This window comes from Salvia hispanica, chromosome 3, assembly GCF_023119035.1.
Source record: "Salvia hispanica cultivar TCC Black 2014 chromosome 3, UniMelb_Shisp_WGS_1.0, whole genome shotgun sequence".
NCBI classification, from domain to species: Eukaryota; Viridiplantae; Streptophyta; class Magnoliopsida; order Lamiales; family Lamiaceae; genus Salvia; species Salvia hispanica.
In genome coordinates, this window is record NC_062967.1 from 9,761,030 (window position 1) to 9,784,049 (window position 23,020).

At 34.3% G+C, this 23,020-nt stretch overlaps 3 protein-coding genes across 17 annotated transcripts; 1 reads left to right on the top strand and 2 right to left on the bottom strand.

Moving 5' to 3' along the window:
- Window positions 1–5,012: 5,012 nt before the first annotated feature.
- On the top strand, window positions 5,013–6,899 carry LOC125209233 (transcription factor bHLH95-like). Its single transcript, XM_048108836.1, has 3 exons — window positions 5,013–5,285; window positions 5,794–5,976; window positions 6,888–6,899. The coding sequence occupies exons 1-3, from the start codon at window positions 5,013–5,015 to the stop codon at window positions 6,897–6,899; spliced, it is 468 nt and encodes a 155-aa protein (XP_047964793.1).
- Window positions 6,900–8,842: 1,943 nt separating this feature from the next.
- LOC125210439 (U-box domain-containing protein 26-like) lies at window positions 8,843–10,361 on the bottom strand. Its single transcript, XM_048109997.1, has one exon. It carries the CDS (start codon window positions 10,291–10,293, stop codon window positions 9,052–9,054), a length of 1,242 nt encoding a protein of 413 aa, XP_047965954.1. The 5' UTR covers window positions 10,294–10,361; the 3' UTR covers window positions 8,843–9,051.
- A 6,567-nt stretch (window positions 10,362–16,928) lies between these two features.
- On the bottom strand, window positions 16,929–21,674 carry LOC125214946. 15 transcript variants are annotated; one of them, XM_048116193.1, is made up of 5 exons: window positions 21,404–21,559; window positions 19,926–20,434; window positions 18,761–19,853; window positions 17,397–17,463; window positions 16,929–17,327 (listed from the first exon to the last, which is right to left on the bottom strand). In XM_048116193.1, exons 2-3 carry the CDS (start codon window positions 20,398–20,400, stop codon window positions 18,814–18,816), a joined length of 1,515 nt encoding a protein of 504 aa, XP_047972150.1. In that variant the 5' UTR covers window positions 20,401–20,434; window positions 21,404–21,559; the 3' UTR covers window positions 16,929–17,327; window positions 17,397–17,463; window positions 18,761–18,813. The 15 variants fall into 15 exon arrangements, with proteins under 15 accessions (XP_047972150.1, XP_047972151.1, XP_047972145.1 ...); XM_048116194.1 differs by having other exon boundaries at window positions 18,761–19,763; window positions 19,854–20,434; XM_048116188.1 differs by lacking the exon at window positions 21,404–21,559 and adding an exon at window positions 21,594–21,674 and having other exon boundaries at window positions 18,761–20,434.
- Window positions 21,675–23,020: the final 1,346 nt, after the last annotated feature.

Here is a 23,020-nt window from a genome sequence, read left to right on the forward strand (position 1 = left end):
TGCACTCCCATTTTCCTCCTTAACTTTCAACTTCTTAACGCATAGCCCTTTGTTTCGTAGCTGCATTATACGTTTCTTGAATCTTCGTGCTTTCTTAAGTCGTTTCTTGAGTAGTTAAATGTGTACTATATAATAGAGTTAGTACATCGATGATGGTGAAGCAAATCAAAATCAATCGTTTGACAGGAGTATGTTCTGTTTATCAAAGTATACATTAATATCATGTTGTTTAAAGAAACGATTAAATTTCTCGGAGTAGTTAGTACTTTGATGCTCTTCTTATGCTTTGAGTGATTAGATTACCTTCCTTAATCCTTTGTTGGACCTCCAAACTTTTCTCTAGTGTTTGGTCTGAACTTTTGAAATGGAAGGGGAAACAAATCAGGATGATTCCTTTCCTAGCAGTAATGTGGATCGCTTGGCTTCTGATGGTGGAAGTAATGTTAGCACTGCCTCGAGAAGTTTAACTACATCATCAAGTGCGTCTTCTTCTGATCAACCGAGTTCAAGTAGTGGAATTGGTAGACTACTCTCCGGACGTTTCACTTTTAAGTCCAACCAGCTGGTAACGAAGTTATTGCAGAATAGTGTTCATTTCCGTGTTGGTGGCATTGACTCGAGAAGTTTATCTATATCATTACATGTGCGGTGTGCCTTCTTCTAATCAACAATGGTATACAAGTATTGGAGTTAGTACTCGTGGACTACGCCTCACTTAGCTCCAAGCCTAGTTGGAGATGTTGCTCAGGTGCCTGGGAATCAGCAGTGGATAAGTGACAATCTGTGGAGTACCGGAGTGAGTGAGGAACAGATTCATGGCCGTTTGAAAGAGCGGAAGCATACGATGGAAAGATGCAGCATCTGTCTGGTTAGAGCCATGCCTTTAGTATTATTTGAGAGATTATAATTAATATACACAAGTGTTATTTATGTGAATGTTAATCTGTTGCTATTGATTCAGGAGGATTATGATGAAGGAGATGATCTTGGGATATTGGATTGTAAGCATCGAGAAATGGTTGCTACTGAAGAACACATGTCCAATTTGCGTAAGAAGAGCCTTGGAAATTGAGTGATGGAAATACAACAATCAAGAAAGTGTAAATTAAATGTTGAAATCAATCAATTTCATAGCTAAGACTAAGATCATTATGTGATAACCGTTTTAACTGATTCTCGCTGACGTGGTGTTGCTAAATGGAAACGGCGTTTCTTCTTTTGTTTTTTTATCCGCTTCTTCGCACCTTTGCCATTTGCCATTTTTTGGGGCTATTAACTTAAGCCCAACGGCACTTTAGTCGTATGCCAAAAATTTATAATTCGAATAGCGTTTCTCCTAAAATTACCCTAAATAAGATAAAATGGACTCCATAACTATTTCTAATACGAAAATTCTTCATGTTAATTTTAGTAGTTGCTAACACAGATGCTCCTCTTGCAACGGACTATATATCTCGATTAGTGATGGATTGATTCAAAAGGATTGTGTATTAATTAATAGAAATTATGGAGTACTTACATTTATAGCCAAATTTGTACTCCACATAACTGTTGAGGAGAATAGAGTGTATAAGAATCTTCTAAAAACAATTAATTTAAGTGAATGAAAAAGAATAGAAAGTTCAAATTAAAGCCGGATTTAGGGATAAAAAGATGAAAATGACTTTTCTTGTTGCACACATAATTTTTAAATCCGCAGACGTAATGATAGGAAATTAAGGAAGTTTGTGGAAAATTGATATTCTTCCGTAGTTGAGTCATATACATTTTCGAGCCGTCTCAAGATAATATCATTTCATTTAAAAAAACTTAATTTTTTTCAATTTCTTTGTTATTTTAGAAAGGAAAATTCCTTTTTGTTTGGAATGTAATGAAAGTGGGTCCCAAGCCACGTAATCAGGTACATAGGATGTTATGCTATATTTTGGCAAAATACATTAGAATATTTATGGCACACAGAAACCATTGTAAGTTCTTCATACTACTAGAGAACACCACTAGTAAATTTATTTTGTGTTTAATACAAAATCGATTATTTTTATGATAAATAAGTTTAGTTATATTGTTATAACTAATAAAATAAAATTATTTGTATAATCAGTTATCAAATAATATACTACTACAAGTTTACTCGCCAAGAATATGGTAAAATTAATTTGTGACTTGTTTATATGCATGCTTAGTTAAATCAATTAGTTCGACTATTCTTTTAAATTCTTGATTTTGAAATGATGCAATTCAGTTACAACTCTGTATCGTGCCATATATGTAAATATATCAATAAGATTATTCACATATTTGAATTCATAAAATTATACTTTAATAGAGATTTTAATAGAGATGTATCGTCTAATGGGTGCTGATCTGGTAGCCAGCGCATCATAATGCTTTTATGAACACAATATAATTCAGTTACAACTATGTATCGCATTATATTTTATGTCTACATATATGTGTTATATAACAACAATCCTATTCTACATTTGAATCCTCGATATTATACTTTAATAAAATTGCATCGTTTCATGGGTGATGACCTGTTATACAGCGCAACAAAATACTTTATATGATAATTTAATTTAAAAACTAGGTATCAAATTGATATTTTACAAAGATTAGAATAGATTTGAAAAAAAATTAATATACTAGTATAAAAGATTTTGATGAAAATTATAATTAGCTCGTAATATAATTCAATTTCAACTATGTATCCTATTATATACTATGTATATACATATTATGTATCAAATAAAGTTTTGAAACGTGTAACATCTATAGAAGTTTTATGTGGCAAGTGATGTGATGCGGTTACTAGAGTCTCAAAAAGGGCATGAAAATGGACAAAATTTGATGATTGTAGAAACGCAAGCATTAGCCATAAAACACTCAAAATCAACAACCATGCACCCAATTTAAAACGCTTTGCAGATTCTTCCAACCATCCTTCTCTCTACACAACAATCCAAATAATAGTAACAACAATAAAAAATCAGCTTTATTTAAAAAATCTAGACGAAAAATAAATCAGTCAGTGGGGGTTATTTTTAAATAAATAAAAAAAATATAAGTTTCGTTATAAAATGGTAGTATTAGGTATAAGGTGATACTTTTAAATACTTAGTTGTTTATTACTATTTGATTTCTTCTTCTTTTAAAGGTAGGTTAAAGTTCTTTTATTATCTACGTTATAACATTTTTGAAAAATGAGAAAACTAAAATATACTTTTTCAGAGAAATATTTAGCTCCAGCCCCAGCTATAAAAAAAATTTGAGAAAATGTTTAAGCTTCTCTTTCCATTATATATATGGTATTACAAAAGAGTCAACATATTATAGAGAAAGTAATCATTTCATGTTTGTATATAAAGATAAGCAATGTGAATGACTTGTAATGTAAAATTAGAATGTACATAAATGAAATCCTCGGATTCTTAATTAGTCAATCATTTGACAATTAATAATTTTGTTCATTCAATTACAGGATTCTATATATAAATTTCGATATTAACTATGTTTGATGAATAATTGGTAAGAATGAACTACGAATTCAGCTCCCCAAATTGATTTAATTAAACTCAAAACGAACCAAGGGTTTATATTGCTATTTTTAATTTATGAGATTATCTATAATTCTTTAAGATTTAATATCATTTTTTCGACTCCTCTGGCTATTAGTAGTGAAAATAATATTTCAAAAATTGGTTTGAAAAACTATTTGAATTTCCACCGTTGGATTATTGTTTAAAAAGTGGACGACGACAAATCATTACATGCAGATATAAAACAACTACAAGTAACACATTTTCTGTAGTAATACAACATTTGCACGACACCTTATTTTTAGATAATTGTATAGGCTTACTTTCGATTTCTTGAAATATCAAATAATTATAAAATGACATGAAAAAAAACTTATTATTTGCATGTAAGTTTAGAATTGGCATTACGATTTGTCTGAAATTAAATGAAAATTTCGAGTTCACATATACACCTCAGTCCTCAGCAATTGTCAGTTAGAGCTTAAGTACAAAATTAACATATGGTAAGTAGTAGAATAGTAACGTCCTAAACAAATCTAAAAATAACACTCCTAACTTTTATTCTTGAAAAGATTTAGTAGCCATTTTTGAAACACCAAGCAATAGATTTAGGGTTTCAGGCCAAATCTACATCAATATTGAACGTATAATAATTGTAATTGTACTGAAATTTATATGCCTCCTCCCAATTTCAAACTCAAATCTAAATTTTACTATCCATCAAAATAGTTCATAATTTTTAAATTGAGTGCAAGATTTATGTTGGATAAAGTTTATATTCTATATAGTCTCTCGTAAACTATGAACTTAGAATCATTTCCAAAGATAAAAAATTATAATTTTTAAATTCATTAATTCCCAATAAATTCATGATTCATAGTTTAGATTTACAAAAGTGATTTATATTTTATCCACCTCCTAAATTTAATTATTTGGGAAAAAGGGAGTGACGAATTTGGATTCTAGATTTGTTTGTTTATACAAAAGTTTTTTATAGATGTAACCAAAGAGACTCCATTACAAAATACATACACCAATGTATAACTAAATATTTGGGAGACTTGTTAATTAAGGTATAGGAATCCAAATATGTACAACCTATGCTCATAGATTTTACTCAATCAATGTGCTAGAGAGACACAACTAGACCAATTCATCAAAATCAAAATTTTGACATAGTAGGATCCTTAATAACAACATTTATAGACTAAAAACACATACACCAATGTTCACAATCTATTTTCTTAAAACGTATTGTATATTCTTATTAGCGGACAGAGAGAGTATTATTGAGCGAGACGGGACCACTAACGTCATTTAATTTAGGCATATGATTATACTTTGGTTGATTCTAATTGAGTCTTCCATTAAATAATGCTTTTCTATCTCTAACCCTTTTTCTTTATCTATAAATATCCTACCCAAACCCTCCATTCTCTCATCACTACACACACCTCTCTCTAGTTAGGCACCATGGCCGGAGAAGTCGAGCACGACATGTGGAACGATAACCAGTCGTGGGCGTTTCCAGTTCTCCCAGTCGAAGACAGTGGCGGGAAGACACTGATCGAGAGTGGCAAGATCTTGACGGGCACAGAGCAGAAGATGAGTGACAGGGGGAAGAAGAGGGTCGGGAATGAGATCGATGAACACGAGCTACATATATGGACCGAGAGAGAGAGGAGGAAGAAGATGAGGGATATGTTTGCTACCCTCCATGCTTTGATCCCTAAACTCCACCCCAGGGTAACCCTTACTCTCTCCCTCCAATTTACTATTCTCTCTCCAAATTTTCTTGGTTGATTTATGAAAGAATCTTCTAATTCAGTTACACACTCAATGTTATGTCACCATCAATTTCTTTCAATACTAATTCTCATATGATTTGTGTTTGAGGCAAACTTCACTCAATTTCTCAGAACCCTCAAGCATCCATTTTATACAAACTAGTTTTCCAACAAATTAATTAATCCCAGTTTGTATTTAGTAGGAATTGAATGGATGTACAACTTACATACTTTTCATGTATACTAAACAACAAATAGAATATTTTTAATATTTACAAAATTATCTAGTGAATTTCTTTTTGCAGATTCACAATTTTTCCATCACAGATGGGATTAGCATATATAGCAATAACATAATTAAAAGCACAGAATAGATTTTCTTGACTAATTACATAAAGATGGTGGTGGATAAATCACACACAAAAAATTAAAATGAAGTCAATAATTTGAAAATTGGATGAATGCAGGTAGACAAAACCACCCTAGTTGATGAAGCAGTGGTATACATCAAGAAGATGCGAAAAACCCTCGAAAAACTCGAAAAGCAGAAGGAGAAGAAGCTTAAAGGAGGAAACATCTGTGATATTCCCGGCATCACCAGCCAATCCCGGGAGGCGTTCATGGCGGATCAAGCATCGACAAGCCAGCAGGTTTTTATTTTTATGTAATTTAGTAGAGCGTAATAATAAGTTCCGATTCGGGTTTTCTTTGTCGGTTCTTTCCCGAATTGCAAAAGAGAGTTGAACCGATATCTGTAAATAGGGATATCGTCTGTTGAAAAGTAATTTGCATATTTAAATTAGTCAAACATTCATCTATCATTTCATGTAGTATTAAATAAAAATCATGTATCTCATTTTATTTTTTGTTCATGTATTAGGCTATATTCAGGTTTATATATGTTTATTAAGTACCTTGGAAATCGTCACCATTTCATCATTCACAATCAAGCCAAATATAATATATTCTCTCTCAATATCAAAGTGCAGCAAGACACTATATTTCACTTCCTATGGCCAACATATTTTGGTATCAAAGTCTGTAATTCAACAACAAAATCAAGCTCCAGTCATTTAAGATCTATGGGATGTTGTAGGAGATGGTTTCCACAACAACAAACTACTGATGAAGTAAGACAATTAGAAACTGATAGGTCTTCAAATCAGCCTTAAGAATAGATATATAATTCGATTATAAACAAAACCTTGTGAAACAGTTTTAACAAGCAATTTTAATACTAGCATTTATGAATTCGGTGGACAAAATACATGCAAAATCTGGTATATATATAAAATGGCCCAGTGGAAATTCAAGATAAAACCTTTCGAATTAGCATTTCAATTTGTACTTTGTAGTAAGCGTACGGCCCAAAAGAGAGGTTAGAGGGGTGGACAGATACTATAGAGTTCCAACTTAAGAAATTATAGAAATTTTCAATTCTAATCGTTTGATGCTCCAATTTAACTCTATTATCTTCAACACATCTTTTTCTCAAGAAATTATACTAGTCTTCAATGGTAGCATCTATAAACCTCTGTTCTCTAAAATTTTGCTATTACAGATAATATTTTGATGGCATAACTTAACTCTATGTTTTGAAGGCTTGGGCAATGTAAAAATTGGGTGGCAATTTGATTTGTTGGGTTCAAAATCCATACTGGGCCGCTGTAATAGAGCCCAACAGAAAAATGGCTGTTATATTTATGATATGTCTAATTTTATTTTCCCTATTTGGCACATGAATTTTTATTTGTACAATCCTTACCTATGATTTTTTAAATCAAGATTAGAAGATAATTTATGAATATAATATAATTATTTGATTTTTTTTAATTAGTTAGCCCAATTAGAAGCAATAAAGATAGATCAAATGAAACTTACCTTTAAAATATTTAGATAAATAGGGGGAAAAAAGGATGATGAAGATGAATAGGAATAAAGGGATAAAATAATATTGCTCCACTGATGGTTCTAGTAAAGAATGTATCACTGTCTTAAGGTATAGGATTTTTTTCTTTTTCATTTTGTGGGTGGCCTTAATAATAAATAGATGTATGTCTTTGTATATGACCACAACTTGGCATCCACAAATCCAAAAATATCCACAGCCCATGTGAGATTCCATTTGTGTGGTCTTATTCACCAAACATGATACCCTACCACATTCATATATATATCTACCTCTCACTAATATATTCATTTCCAAAAGGTTCACTTTCTACATAGTATTTCTTGCCTAAGCCCACCTATCAAACTCATACATAATTCGGCATTTCAATCAAATACATAAGTGAACTTCTTTCATAGATTATGAGGAAGGCATTTGCCAGCTTTTTTTTCAATCAACTTTTCCAATAATATTTTCAACAAGGTATGTGTACTAGTATAATGATGTTACTAATGGGTTCAAAATATAGTACACTACAAGTATCATAAAAAATTAAACAGAATAATTATACTCTGTGTATTTATTATTCAATAAAAGGGTTTCAAAAATTTCAATATTGGAGGGGCCCCACCTATTGTGTTTGTTTGCTGACATGTCATTGTTGGTAATAGACAGTTGTGGCAGTCTTTGGTCAAAGGATGTTGAACCATCAGTTTTATTGCCTCTCACATTAATATATGTGATGTCTCATGTCTCATTTACCTTACCTCAAATCATTGTCTTGTTCTAATAGGCCCACCATTCAAATTCATTCAACCAAGTATCAATTCAAGTTTCAACTTACCTTAATTTTAACAAACAAGCCACGTGGCGCGAATACCCACCTGTACAATTCATGGCCTAGTTTTGGAAATTTCGGAAAGAGACCAAATTCACTTCTATTACAAAAAATTATTATGTTCCTTATTGGTTAGATTTGTCCTACTTTTAGGTTATAAATATGCGTGCCAGCGCCATATTGCATTACGCTGACGTCATGTGTCAAAGTTGTGAATTTTAAGGTGCCATCAGGATAAGATTCTCACTGTTCAATTCCACTTCAATAGTTTTGCCAAATTAAAGAAATTACTGATGCTAACGATGTTTTAAATTAATTTGCTTTGTTCCTCCTACCAATAGGCAATAGTATATGTCAAAGTTCACAATTCTCTTCACCATAGTCTTCACTCTAATTATACTATAGTACTCCCTCCATTCCTATATATAGTCCCAATTTGATTTGCACAGATTTTAAGAAATACTCAGTATAATAAAAAAATGTGTAAAAAAATTTAGTACTCCACAACTTAAATCTCACTTTTATATATGTATTAGTTTTACAGTGAAATGTGAGTGTAATACTGTAATGATTTAGTAGATGATAAGACTCACTTACGTAAAATGAAAAAAATAAACAAATGAGACTTTAAATTATGGACATCCCAAAATATCAATTGAAATATTATTTCGTAGATGAAGAGATTAATAGGTTTGATAGCATGGTTAATTATTCAATTAATATAAATTTCAATCAAATTCATTAATGATCCATAAATAATTAATTCATGTTTCCAGTTGGAAAATGGACATAGAAAAGTTGAAGGTTTGCGCTGTAGATAAGACTTAAGAGTAACATGCATGAGTTAACCAATCTTAATTACAAAATCAACACTTCCCTCATCTAATTAATCTGATCTACTTCTCTTTTTATCAATAGTGTTAAAACGTTGCAATTTACCTCTCCGATTGCAAAAAATTAAGAGGATTGTTTAATCCTCTAATGTCAGAAAAAAAAATGTCAAAATAGAACGACGTCGCTTCCGGCGAAATCTTCCGATTTGACGACGTACGCATCAGGCCATGAGTTCCGCAGCAACTTGAGCAGCATCTGCGCCTTCCTCTTCGCCCTCTCCGTGCAGTCGCTCTGCACCACCAGCAGCAGCTGCGTCACCACCCCCGCCGCCACCGCGTCCCTCTGCGCCCTCTCCGACGCCGAGCACAGCGCCAGCAGCGCCCCCGCCGCGTACTCCGTCGCCCGCCCCGACACCTTCAGCGTCACCTTCACCAGCAGCGGCACCGTCAGCGCGTGCGCCTCGAACGCCGCGCACCCCGCCGGAATCCGGCACAGCAGCTCCACCGTCGCCAGCGCCCTCTCCGCGTCGCCGCAATTCTCCACCTCCGCCAGCCTCTCCACCAGCGCCTCCACCGCCCCCGCCGCCACCGCCCTCCCCCGGTGCTGCTTCGCCAGACACAGCGCGAACAGCGCCTTGATCCCGACCTTCACCCCGCGCGGATGGATGAACGGATAATTCAAAATCCCTACGATTCCGTCGAAAATCCCCTCCGCGCCGCTGATCTCCGCCCTCAGCTCCGGCGATCGGATCCCCGCCACCACGCTCTCGATCACCGCCGCGGAATTAACCCTCACATCAATCGACGAATGGAACAGTGAATTCACCAGAAATCCGATCCGATCCGGATCCGATCCAACGCTCACGCACTCCTCCTCCGTCAAAGCCAACACCGAGAGCACGGCGAGCGAATCGTGCCGCAGATCCGATCCTACATCGGCAAACGCAATCGACATCATCACCTCGCGAGCATTATTCGCCGCGATCACAATCCTGTTCTTATCCGATTCACGCGCCAGCGATCTCAACTTCCTCAGCGACGAAGCTCTGACGCCGTACGGACCCGAAGCAGCCTGGCGAAGCAAACTCCGAACCAAAATCGGCTCGGCAGGCTGCTTCGGAGTGGGGATCCGCTCGACTCCGAAGGAGCGGTTAGCGACGCACCAATCCTGAATCAAACGGCGGAGCGTGTGGTTGGGGATGAGATTGAAATCCGTGAGCGGCTGCCTTGTGACGGGGCAGGTGGTGTTGCCGGTGGCCACCCAGGCCTCGATGCTTGATCGGTCGTAGGTCTGACCGGTGGAGACGGTGACCGGGTCGCGCATGAGCTCGAGCGAGATCGGGCAGCGGAAATGGTGAGGGATGTGCAGCGAGATATCCAACGGCTCTAAATTGAAGGTTGCAGGCATGTTGATGAAGATGAGAAATGGAGTGTAAAATTGGTGGATATATATAGGAATTGGGAAGAGAGCAGGGGAGAACAGAGGGACATTTATATTCTGACGGATTTGTAATTTGTTGCATTATGTATCCGCCACACGTGTGGTTCAAGGGTTGGGTTTGGTTAACCAGGGTTGGGTTAGTGGTCAAAGGGAATGTGATGTGAGTGAGTGTGGACATCCAAAGCCCACCTCTTCTGTCAATTATATTCATTCATTGCTTTCAAATTGTGATCGCTGGAACCAGCATCAACACACCGCACACGCGCATGCATCTTACTATATTAATTCTTTTTTATTCTTTTATGATTCCATTTTTCTACTTTACACATAATTTTGGAGATGACTGTCTTTTGATTTGCTCTTCAAATACTTACTTTCTTTTCATTTTACAACATTGCCATATAGTGATTCGGAAATCGACCCAGTGGATGAGCATTAAAATTTCGGATCAGATTTTATCAAAAATGAATGTGATCTCATCCAAAATTCCAAATTTTGAATTATGAAATACGATCCGATCTGTAAAATCCGAAATTGCGTAAAAATTTATCATATCCAAAAATCTAAACTGGATTATAAATTTTGGTTTGGTTCGGATCAGAATTTGGAATTTCAAAAGTTTTACTTAGTATTAATCGAACTATTCTATGCCAGTTTGGATATAGATGTCACTGAATAGTTAGACCATTAAGCATACAAGATAAGTCCAGAGCCGTTGTCCAAGTGGCAAGGAACTTAGACATTATTGTATGAGGTGTCGGGCCCTCTTGATATCAGTTGTAATTTACTCCTTCCTATTGAAGTTTACATATAGGAGTTAATTTAAAATAAAAAAAAAAAAAAAAAAAGCATAAAAGACAACCACAGTGTATCGTGAAACGGTCAATAGTTGAACCGATTTTTGAAAAAAAAAATGAAGCTAGTAGAATCAACCAGCTATGATATGAGTTGCATTAATCTTGATACTAAAAAGAAGAGAAGTAGATAATTATTTAATAACGTAATTTGGATTCATAAATTTTAATCTGTTACTATTATATTTAAGATATTTCGACATCTAATATTATTATATATTTTATTTAACAGTAAATGAATCCTAATTTTGTAATTATTTATTATGATACCATGTATCGATAACTTTCTCGGCGGTCAAGTAAAAATATTGTTGAGCTGTTACTACACCATTCTTGATTTCTTATTGTTTGTTGTTATTAAGAGGTATCGTGGCATTGCTTTCTTTTCACTTGTGTGTCGACATCATAGTTTGGATAGAGCAATTAGCTAGTTAGTACTAATAAAAAATTACGCTTCTTGATTATGTAGTTTTATTATTTTATATAATCATCCCTCCTTTGTTATTTTATATAAATTCTTCATTTGTGCCATTAATATTGATTAAACATATAAATTTAGTGGCGATGACGATGCCTTGTGGTGGACAAGTCAGGCGCTCAATTTATTTATAAGTTACTTATTTCAGTCTCCTACTTCTTCTTAAATATAAATTCCTTAGTTAGTTTGTTATTAATCTTTAATATTCAACACAATTGTCTCTTATAGAGAGTTGTTTTTCCATATTCTCTAGAGTTGTTGAACTTTGTGATTAAAGCAAGGACGTTCTCTTTGTCGTTCAATATAAAATTTGGATTTTGTCAATTATTGAATTGTGTTCGAATATGTTTGTTCGGATTTTACCTGCTACATGCATGCATCAAAGTTATTAGGAGGGAAAATAATTTTATAAGGCCATTCACAATTGCGCGTAAATTGATCAGTTCTCGAGTATATATGTACCGATGTTGTGGCCCGTTGAGCACGCTGCATCGCGCGTGTCAGAGCACACACCACTTACCCAATCAAAGACTGTCACGCGGTATTATTCAATTTTTTTCATGATAAAAAAATATGCTACTCCTATTTTATTGATTTTTACTCTTAATTTTCGTCAATAAATCCATTCATTCTTACTTTTTTATGCTATAGTTTGATTATGCAAAAAAATTTTCGTTTATTTCCATGCTATAGTTTGATTATGTGTTTTTTTCGTTTATTTCCATTATGTAATCTCATTGTTTTATTAAAATTTTTATATTTATTTATAATTAATTTAATTAAAAATTATAGTAAATAATAAAGAATGAAAAGATTTGAAATGAAAATGTAGGTGAAAAATGTAAATACTCAACGGTTATGGATGTATAAATTCAAAATCATGTGAAAAAATTTGTAGGATTACCTGTTGATTTAAATAGCAAACTTAAATGTTTCTCAAGTAAACTGCCTCAACATTTTTTTCTCTCAAGTACAATATAAAAACTAAAAGAAATAATTTTAATATGGATTATGTTACTAATATTTATCAAACAGAAATAATAATGTAAATTGTTTTACAGTTATAAATCAAGGAGAAAAATTAGTTTAATTATTTATTAACAGTAGGCCGAAAGTTTATGATTCTGTTCAGTGTTTTGGGTCTGCTGTTGACTGCTGTTGATGGAAGTGACAAACGGTCAACGGTCAAATATGAATAGAGGAATGTGCAGCCGACAGCTTGTCATACTTTCTCTATCATCACTCATTTTTATATTTTCACTTCACAATATTTAAATACAGTATTTCTAATGGATAATCATGACCCAAATTCCCAATAATCGATTTCAATAGCTAAAGTTAAACTCTCATGTTCTTAGTTGAGACGTAATTTTTTCATAACTTTATAATACTTACTTGAGTTATTTCACTTTATGTCATCTTATTATATTTGGCATGTAGATATAAATGAACTAAATTCAAATGTACTCTCTTGTTCCATAATAATAAAGTTATTTTGCTATTTGGGTACGTTCTGTAGTAGTGAAATCATTTACATTTTTAGTAAAAGTCAACATGTTTAATCGCGCTTACTTTATTCTCTCTCCATCTCTATTTTTTTCATTTTCTACTTTATTCATCATTATTTAACTAATTTAATACAATTTTTCTTAAATTACATGTTGAAAAGAAACGACTCCACTATTATGGAACTGAGGGAATACACCATTTGAATTCGTATCATTCCTATCAAATATATTTCGGGTTTAGAAAACAAATAGAGGCAATTGGAACTGCTACAGCTGCAACAACCGACTATCATCTTTTTATTGTCCAAAAGTAGTACTCCTCCATTTCTCATTATTACCAAACATAAGTCTGGAAAAGAATAATTACATTTATATATAGCGCTATATATTATCTCAATTAACTTTTAACTGTAACTCATTAAACTCTAATTAATTAGTAATAGAGGAGTACTTAATATTAGTTGATCACGTTGTTTGATATAATTGACCAAATATGAGAATCGAAGACATGCATGTGCACCCAGCTAAAGTCCAGCAACACACATTGCCGACTTGTCATTCAACCTTTTCCGATAGTAATTTCTTATCAAATTAAGATGGATTTATTGAGAAATTAAACTAGTAAATACAGTATGTCACATCGTTAACGTTGTAAAAAACTACTCAAATGAGAATTTTAACTACTACTACATTAATGGTTTACTAACTTTAATCTCGAAAATTAAATCATCCAATTAAGGGTAGGAAATGAGAAATTTAGAAAAGGGGGAAATAAAATTGTGGAGATGTTTTACTAACTTTTAGGACAATTTTCCAACCTAAAATGAGGTGGCTAGTGGCTACAATGATGTAACAAGAGTGGGTTGTTCTAACATTACATCAACTTATAATTAATCACATTCTAATCTTATTATTGTCTTCGCCCTTTTGCCATATATCTGATGCGTTTTGTCTTCATAATAATATTTGTAGATATCCATTTGTAAAATATACAAAATGCATCATCTTAGTATTTCATTGTAACGTAATGAATAATTGAGAATTTAATCATAAATTCTTTCAATAAGCTAATGTTTGATTAAAAAGTTAAGTAACAATTTAATCAATTTCGTTTTGTGTAGGCCAAAACGCGTAGTTAGTTTGGTTTGGTTTGTTCCAGCCGAAATTTCTGAAAACTAATTTTTTTTGTTTTCATATGAGTATTATTATAGTCACAATGAGAATTGAGAAATTAAATTATCTCATAAATACATAGTCCAAAAAGTAAAAGTTGAACGCCAAACCCCACTCGATATTTAATTTCATACCAAGCCGTAAATCCTCGGCCTTTGATTCCCATTGTCATGTCATGAGTATTTGTATACAGTAGCGTTATAGGGATGTGATTAATTACTAACTTTTTTTAATTGTTAATTTGCTAATTTATCGATTTTGTATATTTAAAATGTCAACACATAATTTTGTTGAACTTCAATATAATATGTTGATATATTATGTGTTGACATTTTAATGTTATCGTATTGACATTTTTGATACACTGTATTGACAAGTTAGCAGAGTTAGCAATTTAAATAGTTAGCAATATAACGCACCCTGTGTGTTATATTAAGTGTGTGATGTGTCACCTTGTAATGATATGAGTATTAGTATATTTAGTGTAGACTTTCATTTATTTAAACTTATTAGGCTTATATTATAGACTATGTGTTTGATTCTCCCTTTATATCGGCGTGAGATATTTTTATTTTTCATTTATTTTGTCATCATGTTTCGTATAGTAAAGGGGTATTTGCACAATTGTACATTTGTACTTGGATTTCTTATTTCTGCCAAATTCTGGTTGTGCACCTAAAATCTAGCTAATTATTGAACTATTGATTTTGTTAGTAATTTGCAAACAACTGAGATAGTGAGATCATTGGCATGACTTGATAACTTACTTGATAACTTACTTGCGTGACACTATTGAACGCCAGCCAAAACGATGTCATGTAGTAAACATCAAAACAGTGTGGTTAAATTATAAGTTAAATAATTCTAGTGTGTTATACTTCTCATTTCAATTATTATTTCTTTTTTCCATCTTATTAATTCTTTCTTAATATAAAACTACCTCGTTTCATATTTAATGTCTTATCGAACATATTCACAAATTGCATGCTAGTATCTGTTTTGTTTTAGAATCGAAGACATGTGATCTTTGATTAAATGTCACACCACCTTTTCTTCAATAGTGGATTAGGGTAGGGTGCAAATCACACTATCGTCACCTTCGGTGATTTTACTTTCTCTAGTCTAAGAATCAAGATATTTGATTGTGTTCCAAATTCTTTGATATTTTTGCCTTTTATCATCATTATACGATACTCGTGAAAAAAAGTAAAAATATAATAGTCCATATATCTTGTACTATAAAATATAAATTCATAAAAACATAATAGAATCATAGAGACGACCTATACCAAAAATTAAAGTCTAGTCGGCTTGCGAATATGCCTAATTTTTAAAGTTCTTTTCTTTCCTAAATTGTGACAATAATTTCAGATTTTAATTAATATTAGGTGCTCTCACTTTATCATGTTATTGATATCTTACTTTTACATTCATTTAGGGTGGAATAATAGAACAATATATAGAATAGATTCATTAACTGGTCAAAAATTCATGGATCTAAACTGACATCAGCATTAGAGAATTTCTACCTAATTGACCCAAAAATCTGATCAGATTATCTATCAGAACCTAAGTATAAACTAATTGCATAGAATTATAATATATTCTTGATTGCAACTGCAGCAATCATATTTCGAATAACGAATTTATCTCTCTTTTAAGTAAAGAATATTCTACACAAGTTAGAGATGACAAACTATCTGAATTTTTCGTGAGTTCATCAACTAATGGCTGCGGCATAAAAGAATTTTAAATTGAAAATGATGAATTCTATGTTGGAAAATAATTTTGTAAAAAGATGAACGTACTAAAAAGTGTGGATTGTTGGTTCATATCACAGTCCAGTTGATTGGTATTAGTATAAATGTTGATGCTTTATTTCTTTTATAAGCAAAAAAACAAAAAACAAAAAACAAAAAAAAAACATTTATTGATGATATTGAATTATGCCAAAGTGGAGACAGCATCCACCTAAGTCTTCATATGTCTTAATTTTACATCATTATTGTAGAATATATAGACAATGGAAACCTTAGCCACAAGCAACTAGCACCATAGCATTTCCTTTAACCCCACAAAAATCATTTAAAATATTCAACGATCTTATCTTTGATTGCTTTTTATGAAGTCGCACCGGGAGCTAGTGCTTGCTATCTAAGAGTTGCTCCATGGATCTCATCGGAAATGTTTGATGCTTCTTGGGGCTTCTTTGGCGACCGTGAAGTCACCGGATGAATTGCCGAGTAAATAGATCAGATCCGGACGCGGCTGTTGCTCCGCGGCGCTACGGACTCGACCCGGCATTAGACTTCTGTCTCAAGAAAAAATGATTCCATGTAACAATTATAATGATTCTGTTTAGTTACATTAGTTATTTCAATTTCTGATTATCATTTCGTGGAGTAAAAAATCAATGGTCCTGACATGATTCCCCATTGTGTGTTCAGCCAATCATAATTACAAAAGGAAGAGAAAAATAAGGAGAGAAAATATTGGCATACCGTGTAGCAAAAAGGTCTTTACCACTAAATTTTTTTTCCATTTCGTTGGCAAAGTTGAGATTTGCTACAACGTAAAGCCTAACGCGAATTGTCGAAAATAGTTGGTGGGAATAATTTATAGTGAAGAGTTCAGTACATGAGAAACACAGCAATAAATCAAAAATCACATGGAGCCACCAACTCTACTATGGAACCATTAAAAATTGTTACTATAATACACAATTCTTCAAAGCACAGAAATTAGTTTGCAAATGACAATAAATTAAAACCTCAGTTGCCTTACAAGCAAAAGCTGAGTTAATACCTGATTCATTGGCTCCTCAACAGGAGGCAAAACAGCAGTAAGGACTCCAAACGAGACGAACAGCATTCGTAGCATGCTAATGTATAAATGAACCCTAGTGTCGAGAAGCAGCAGTCCTACTGATATGAAAGGATCTTTAATATCCAATGCTTTCCATAAAACAGAATGCAGAATTAACTTCATCTGCATAATTTGAAAATATCGATCTTCAAAATTCTCATGACAGAGCACAATGTGCAGTTAGCAACTTACCCATTTATCCCGACGATTGACATTCTTGAGCAGCACTTTCCTAGGCATGCGATTCCCACTTGGTAGCCTGAGAAACAATACGCTTTGGAGGTGTAAGAGAAAAGAGTAACCAAAATGAGAAGTTTCGACATTCATAACACCAAACACCATAGATTTGATTTGATTTCATATCGTAGGGCATGGATCCCGTATAATTGAGTTTGTTCATCACCTTCCTCAGAGGCTCCTACCCTCCTTATAGTTAACCAAGAAACTAGAATGATGAGTGTAAATCTACATGCCCTGTATTCGCTGGCGCTATGTGCTTTGACAGGATATTTAGCTCATACTGAAATAGAAATATTCTAATACTATAACTAAGCTGCTGTTACTAATGGGACAGCTTTGACGTATTTGAAAACCGAGCAAAGTCATCAGTGTCGTTAATGATAAAAAAAATGGAACTGTGTACATAAAAATGGAATCTTCAGAAGCAGGATCAATTATTTATGGGGATCTTTTGATATGAAGCCATAAATTCTTATGATTATAAAGGAAAGATGCTACAATGGACAAGGAACAATTGTGAACAAAACTAAACTTCACCGTAACATTAACCCAAATCAAATAAAGGCTGCAAATTATTACTCCCTCCATCCCTGAAGAGTATGCAATATTTCCTTTTTCGTCCGTCCTCAAAGAGTATGAACATTCCAATTTTGGAAACTCTCCTCTCTCTAATGAGGTGGGACCCATTCTCCACTAACAATACTTAAAAAACTTCCTCTATCTATCTCTCTCTTGCTTTACCAATAATGAATTGAAACTCGTGTCGAACCCAAAGTTCATACTCTTTGGGGATGGAGGGAGTATTATTATTATTATTTTTATTAATTAACTTTTTATGAACTCTTGGAGGGATTCTTCCCCTTAGCACTATATGAATTCTTGCTAGCTTGAGCCCCTCCTCGAATCTGCTAGTGGATGAAGCTTAATTTACTAAATTTGGTCTTTCTTTCATTGGCATTGAACCTAACCAGAGGTTTTATTTGACTTCCAGAATTCTAACATAAAACAAAGCACAATCACGAAGCAAATATCTCCTTAATTAAATAGCAATTCAGTATAGTAGTAACTTTTAGCATCATGAATTCATGAGTCAACATAAAGATTAGTAAACAAACAGAGGAACTCCCATTTGTGTTTGATCAGACTCAGATCCCTAGATGAGGGTCCCAATGATCATTTCATAAGCACCTAATTAGAATAAAACAAACGTAGGCACAGTATAGACAGTTATGACGTATGTTGCCTAATTTCTAGTTGAAAATTAAAAGACGACGCCAAAAGACTGAGGACTAGGATTGAGGAAGTAATGACTCTACCTCATGTGACGCAGATGTTCCTGCAATGAACAAAGCAGGAGCAAGATTTTCATTTAGCCACAAACAGCAAACATATACTTTCTTTTACTTATGGGTTCTTCTTGCAACAGAACCACATCCCGCGCCTTCCCCAACAGCTCCTCCAGATTATTCACACCAAAGCTTATATAATCCAGTTGTTTTTTGTATCTTTGTTGGTATAAGGACTCGAAAGAACCAAGTAATATCCGGCAAGAGTAGCTCACCATGATCTCTTGAAGCTCATACTTAAATTTGTTCAGGCTTTTGTCAACAATTTGAGATTGACCAACAACCTCAAGAAAAGAACTTTCTCCTTCTTGCCTACCATCATTTCCTCCTCCCCCAGCTGTTTCGTCACCTGAGAACTCATCCGAGGAGCCACTTCCAGCTGTTGCATCAACGTTGTCTTCCCGAGATTCTTTTTCTTTTTTCTCCCTCCTAGACAATATTACAGGATTACCAGCTGCTCCAGATTTAGAGTTATGGAGGCAGACGAACTTTTTTTGGCCTTTTCCCTGGATAGCAATCATATCACCCATCTTCTTAAGAAGGTTTGCAAGCTTAACTGCCCCATCTTCAGAAACAAACAGAGGCTTCCCGTAATATTTTTGGTATTCTGCCGGAAGTCGGGTCAGAGGCAAATTTCCATCTGCCAATTCAAGCAACCTTACCAGTTGGCCCTTTAAATCGTTTAGATCTCTGGGCTGCACCCAAGTTGTGTCGTTTTGTTTGCATGGGACACGGTTTCCTGATGAAACTTCATACAGAATAGATGGAAAGCTAAGAGATTGCGAAATCATAGGATCTGAGGGCATTGCAATTGGATTACTTTTATGCTCAGATGTAGACTGTGATACCAAAGATAAATCTCTTGTGCTGCAATAGCCTCTTGAGACCCCCCTATAAACTATCGACTCCTCTTCATTCTCAACATCCACATTATTGTTAATATGACATCCCACCAAGAACCCTGCAATATCCCCTGCACCTCCACGAGATGGAATCATTGCTTTAGCCGGGGGCATAAAACCTTCCCCACGAGCAATACTAGGCCAGTCCCATACAAACCTACCTGCATTGCAAAGGGCAGATGACACCCCCACTCGAGAAGGAATAGCAAGAATTATGGTATATCCTCGCTGACCAAGAATATGGAGAGCAGGAGCAAAATCAACATCTCCTGAGATCAGCATGATGGATGAAGGTGGGGGATTATCAAGAGCAAAAAGGAACATGTCGATCAATATTGCCTTGTCGGCTGCATCCTTACGTCCATTGGGGACATCTATGAGCTTCACACCAGTTCTCTGGCATCCTTCTCTTAGTCGTCTGGGGAAAGCATTAAAATCCCCGTATGCAGAAAGCATTGTTACAGCTCCATCGATTACAGGATGAAACCGCAGAGCCATCCTAATGTTACCAGCCACATCTTCAGATCGCACATCACTTGGCACGGGGCAGTTCTCCATGTCCCAAAGAATAGCAACAGGACCCTGGGAGGAGCTCCAACTTTGATGCAACAGAGGTTGATAACGGTTTCCATTTGAGCTTTCCAATTGCCTTGCATGTCCTGAGCATTCCGATGGCAACAGCAATGTAGATGCATTTGAGCTCGACATCACAGACTTAAATGGATAAACTACTTCTACCTTCCTGGTGACAAGGATAGACCATAAATCTCCATTGATTTATTAAGTGGAATAATTTGCAGAATTGAGTATAACAACACAAAAAAGGGTACTTAGACTTAACATATAGTCATATACCCGACATTGATTCACCACAAGCACTCACTCGCCACGCACTAGCCCTTTTATTAACTTTCAGAGCCTACTATCAAATCTTGATTCACATTGGCAAAAAAATGAAGTGTCAAATTCATTCTATTCCAAATTCTTTTCTTGATCAGAAGAATTCAAATTGCATAACTTTGCATAGAAAATAATGACAGAATATAACTGAAGAGAAACCCTTATTATTATTCGAAGATACCCAATTAAAAACTACACCCTGTAAAAGTCTAGTACAAGCCAGAACAATTACTACTACTATAAACAAGACGGATTAAGATTGGCTACACATTACTATATAGGGAGTACAAGATAAATTTAGATTAGCAAGATCCCTTTAAGTACTGCATCAGAGGATACTATAAAATTGGCTCCAATAAATACTGCATCAAAGGATACTATGGAAAACGAACATTGAATGGATGCACAAAACAGATTGCATAAAATTAGCATAAGAGCTTCAGCTCCAGAAGGTAAATAAGTATTAGAATGAAATTTCAGACAAGTGCATGATGAAGATGCAGATGCAGATATCTCTACACCTAATTAAATAGCCACCGATTATTGAATCTACATGAAGAAATATTAATCATATTCTTGCCTAACGAATAAAAACCAATTCAAGATCCAATTTTTTCCCCTAAACCCATCCAAAACGAACAATAAATTACTCGCCTGAAATATTGTTATACCAAAATAATTCAGAAAAGAAAAGCGAGGATCTAAAGAGTAAAACGAGTTGGATTATATCGCAGTTATATCGAGATCAATTTGGATGCAAACATAGATTTGTATTGAAATTGCATTTCCCCGGGTGGAGGAGGAGGCTGACCTCAACTTTCTAGGCTCTCGAATTTCGCCTAATTTGCAACTTCAGAAATAAAATGATTACTAATTCAGCTATTTAAATGCGTATAAATAACATTGCCCGCCGACATACTGTATATTCAAGAATCTAAAAATAGGTGATAATGAAATTAAAAGAATTTCGTTTTAAGAAAAACCCATCGGAATTTTCTCACCAATTTCTTCAGCTCCTCTTAAAAAGGGCCCTTTTTTCTCAGTTGGCATTAGATTTCAAGTAATTTTGCAGTGGTTTGTCTTTGAGTTTCTGGGGTTTTCTATTAAATAATTGCTGATTGTGTATGTAATTGGATATTAATAAAATATATGCTAATAAACTTTTATTTATCAATTTTAGATTTTTAATATCAATATGAAATATAATTAAAAAAAAAAAAAAAAAAAAGCGTTGTGGGCCCAAAATCCGCACAACTCAACGAATAAACCCCCCCAAAACCCATGTCCTCTTCCAACTCGCCCATATTAGCATTTAGTATAACCGAACTTAGAATATCCAAGAAACATAATCAAGGGAACAAATCAAGAAGAGTTCATGTAACTTACCCATGGCCATACCTACGACGAAATTGGAAGTTAGAATAATCTAACAATCCTAGTGTAATAAATTAATCGCGAAAAATTTGAAGTCAATTCAGTCTTGACCAAATTTGATCCTCGCACCTTAAGAGTTTAATACATTAATTCAACAAAATATTTCATGAAATTTCCATAAATAAGTACAAATAGTTTCATTCACAACTCATTTTAATACTACTCTCATTGTTCATAATTTAAAATCCCACTTATACGAGTTTTAAGAAACATGAAGAGAAGCGGTTGAAAAAATTAGTGTACTATAAGTCGGAATTTTATATACTATTGATTTTATGATAGAATGTAAGTGTTGTTAGAAATAATGGGATAAAATTCCCAAGCCGTTACAGACGGTACTCTAACTATTACAATCGAAGGAAGATAATAACAATAAATGGAATGAAAATTACAACGGAAATAAAATAAAACAAACCAACAATAAGTCGAGTTGAGGGAAGCCCTCTTTCCGCAAGACAAATTACGCCCCGGCTAGTGCTCACGGAATGACGTATTGCCCCCAAAGATAAAACGACTTCCTCCTAGCGTGTAGAAGTACCTCAAACCCGCTAGGCACCGGCGAACTTGATGGAGTTCCGAGAATCGAGCTATGATGCACACTATGATGTAGAGCTTGAGAGAGGATGTAATGCTTTTGTTGGTGTATCTTCCCTCTTCCAAACTCCACCTATTTATCGGATAGGGAAGGCCACCTCAAAGGTCTTAGCATTAAAGGACATCATAAACCAAATGGAGGTTACAAGAACATGAAAGGCCAAAGGACTTAGCCACATGAAAGGCCAAAAGCCTCTTATTTATCACACGTTTTCAACAAGTGTAACGAGTTAGTGGAAAATGGAATCCATTAACAAAAATGAAAATTACTACTAAATATGAACATTATTTTGTAGGAGCAAAATGACAAATGTTAATATTATATGTCAACATTTTGTGCACACACGGTATAAAATGTTTTGACATTATTGGTACAAAATATTTTATTAACATTCTAAAA

What these genes read in the sequence shown, in the direction of transcription:
- LOC125214946 (XM_048116188.1), bottom strand. Translation starts at nt 20,400, where the DNA reads ATGTCGAGCTCAAATGCATCTACATTGCTGTTGCCATCGGAATGCTCA.
- LOC125210439 (XM_048109997.1), bottom strand. Translation starts at nt 10,293, where the DNA reads ATGCCTGCAACCTTCAATTTAGAGCCGTTGGATATCTCGCTGCACATC.
- LOC125209233 (XM_048108836.1), top strand. Translation starts at nt 5,013, where the DNA reads ATGGCCGGAGAAGTCGAGCACGACATGTGGAACGATAACCAGTCGTGG. An exon ending in TCCCTAAACTCCACCCCAGG is followed by an intron (nt 5,286 to 5,793) that starts GTAACCCTTACT and finishes GGATGAATGCAG; the next exon opens with GTAGACAAAACCACCCTAGT.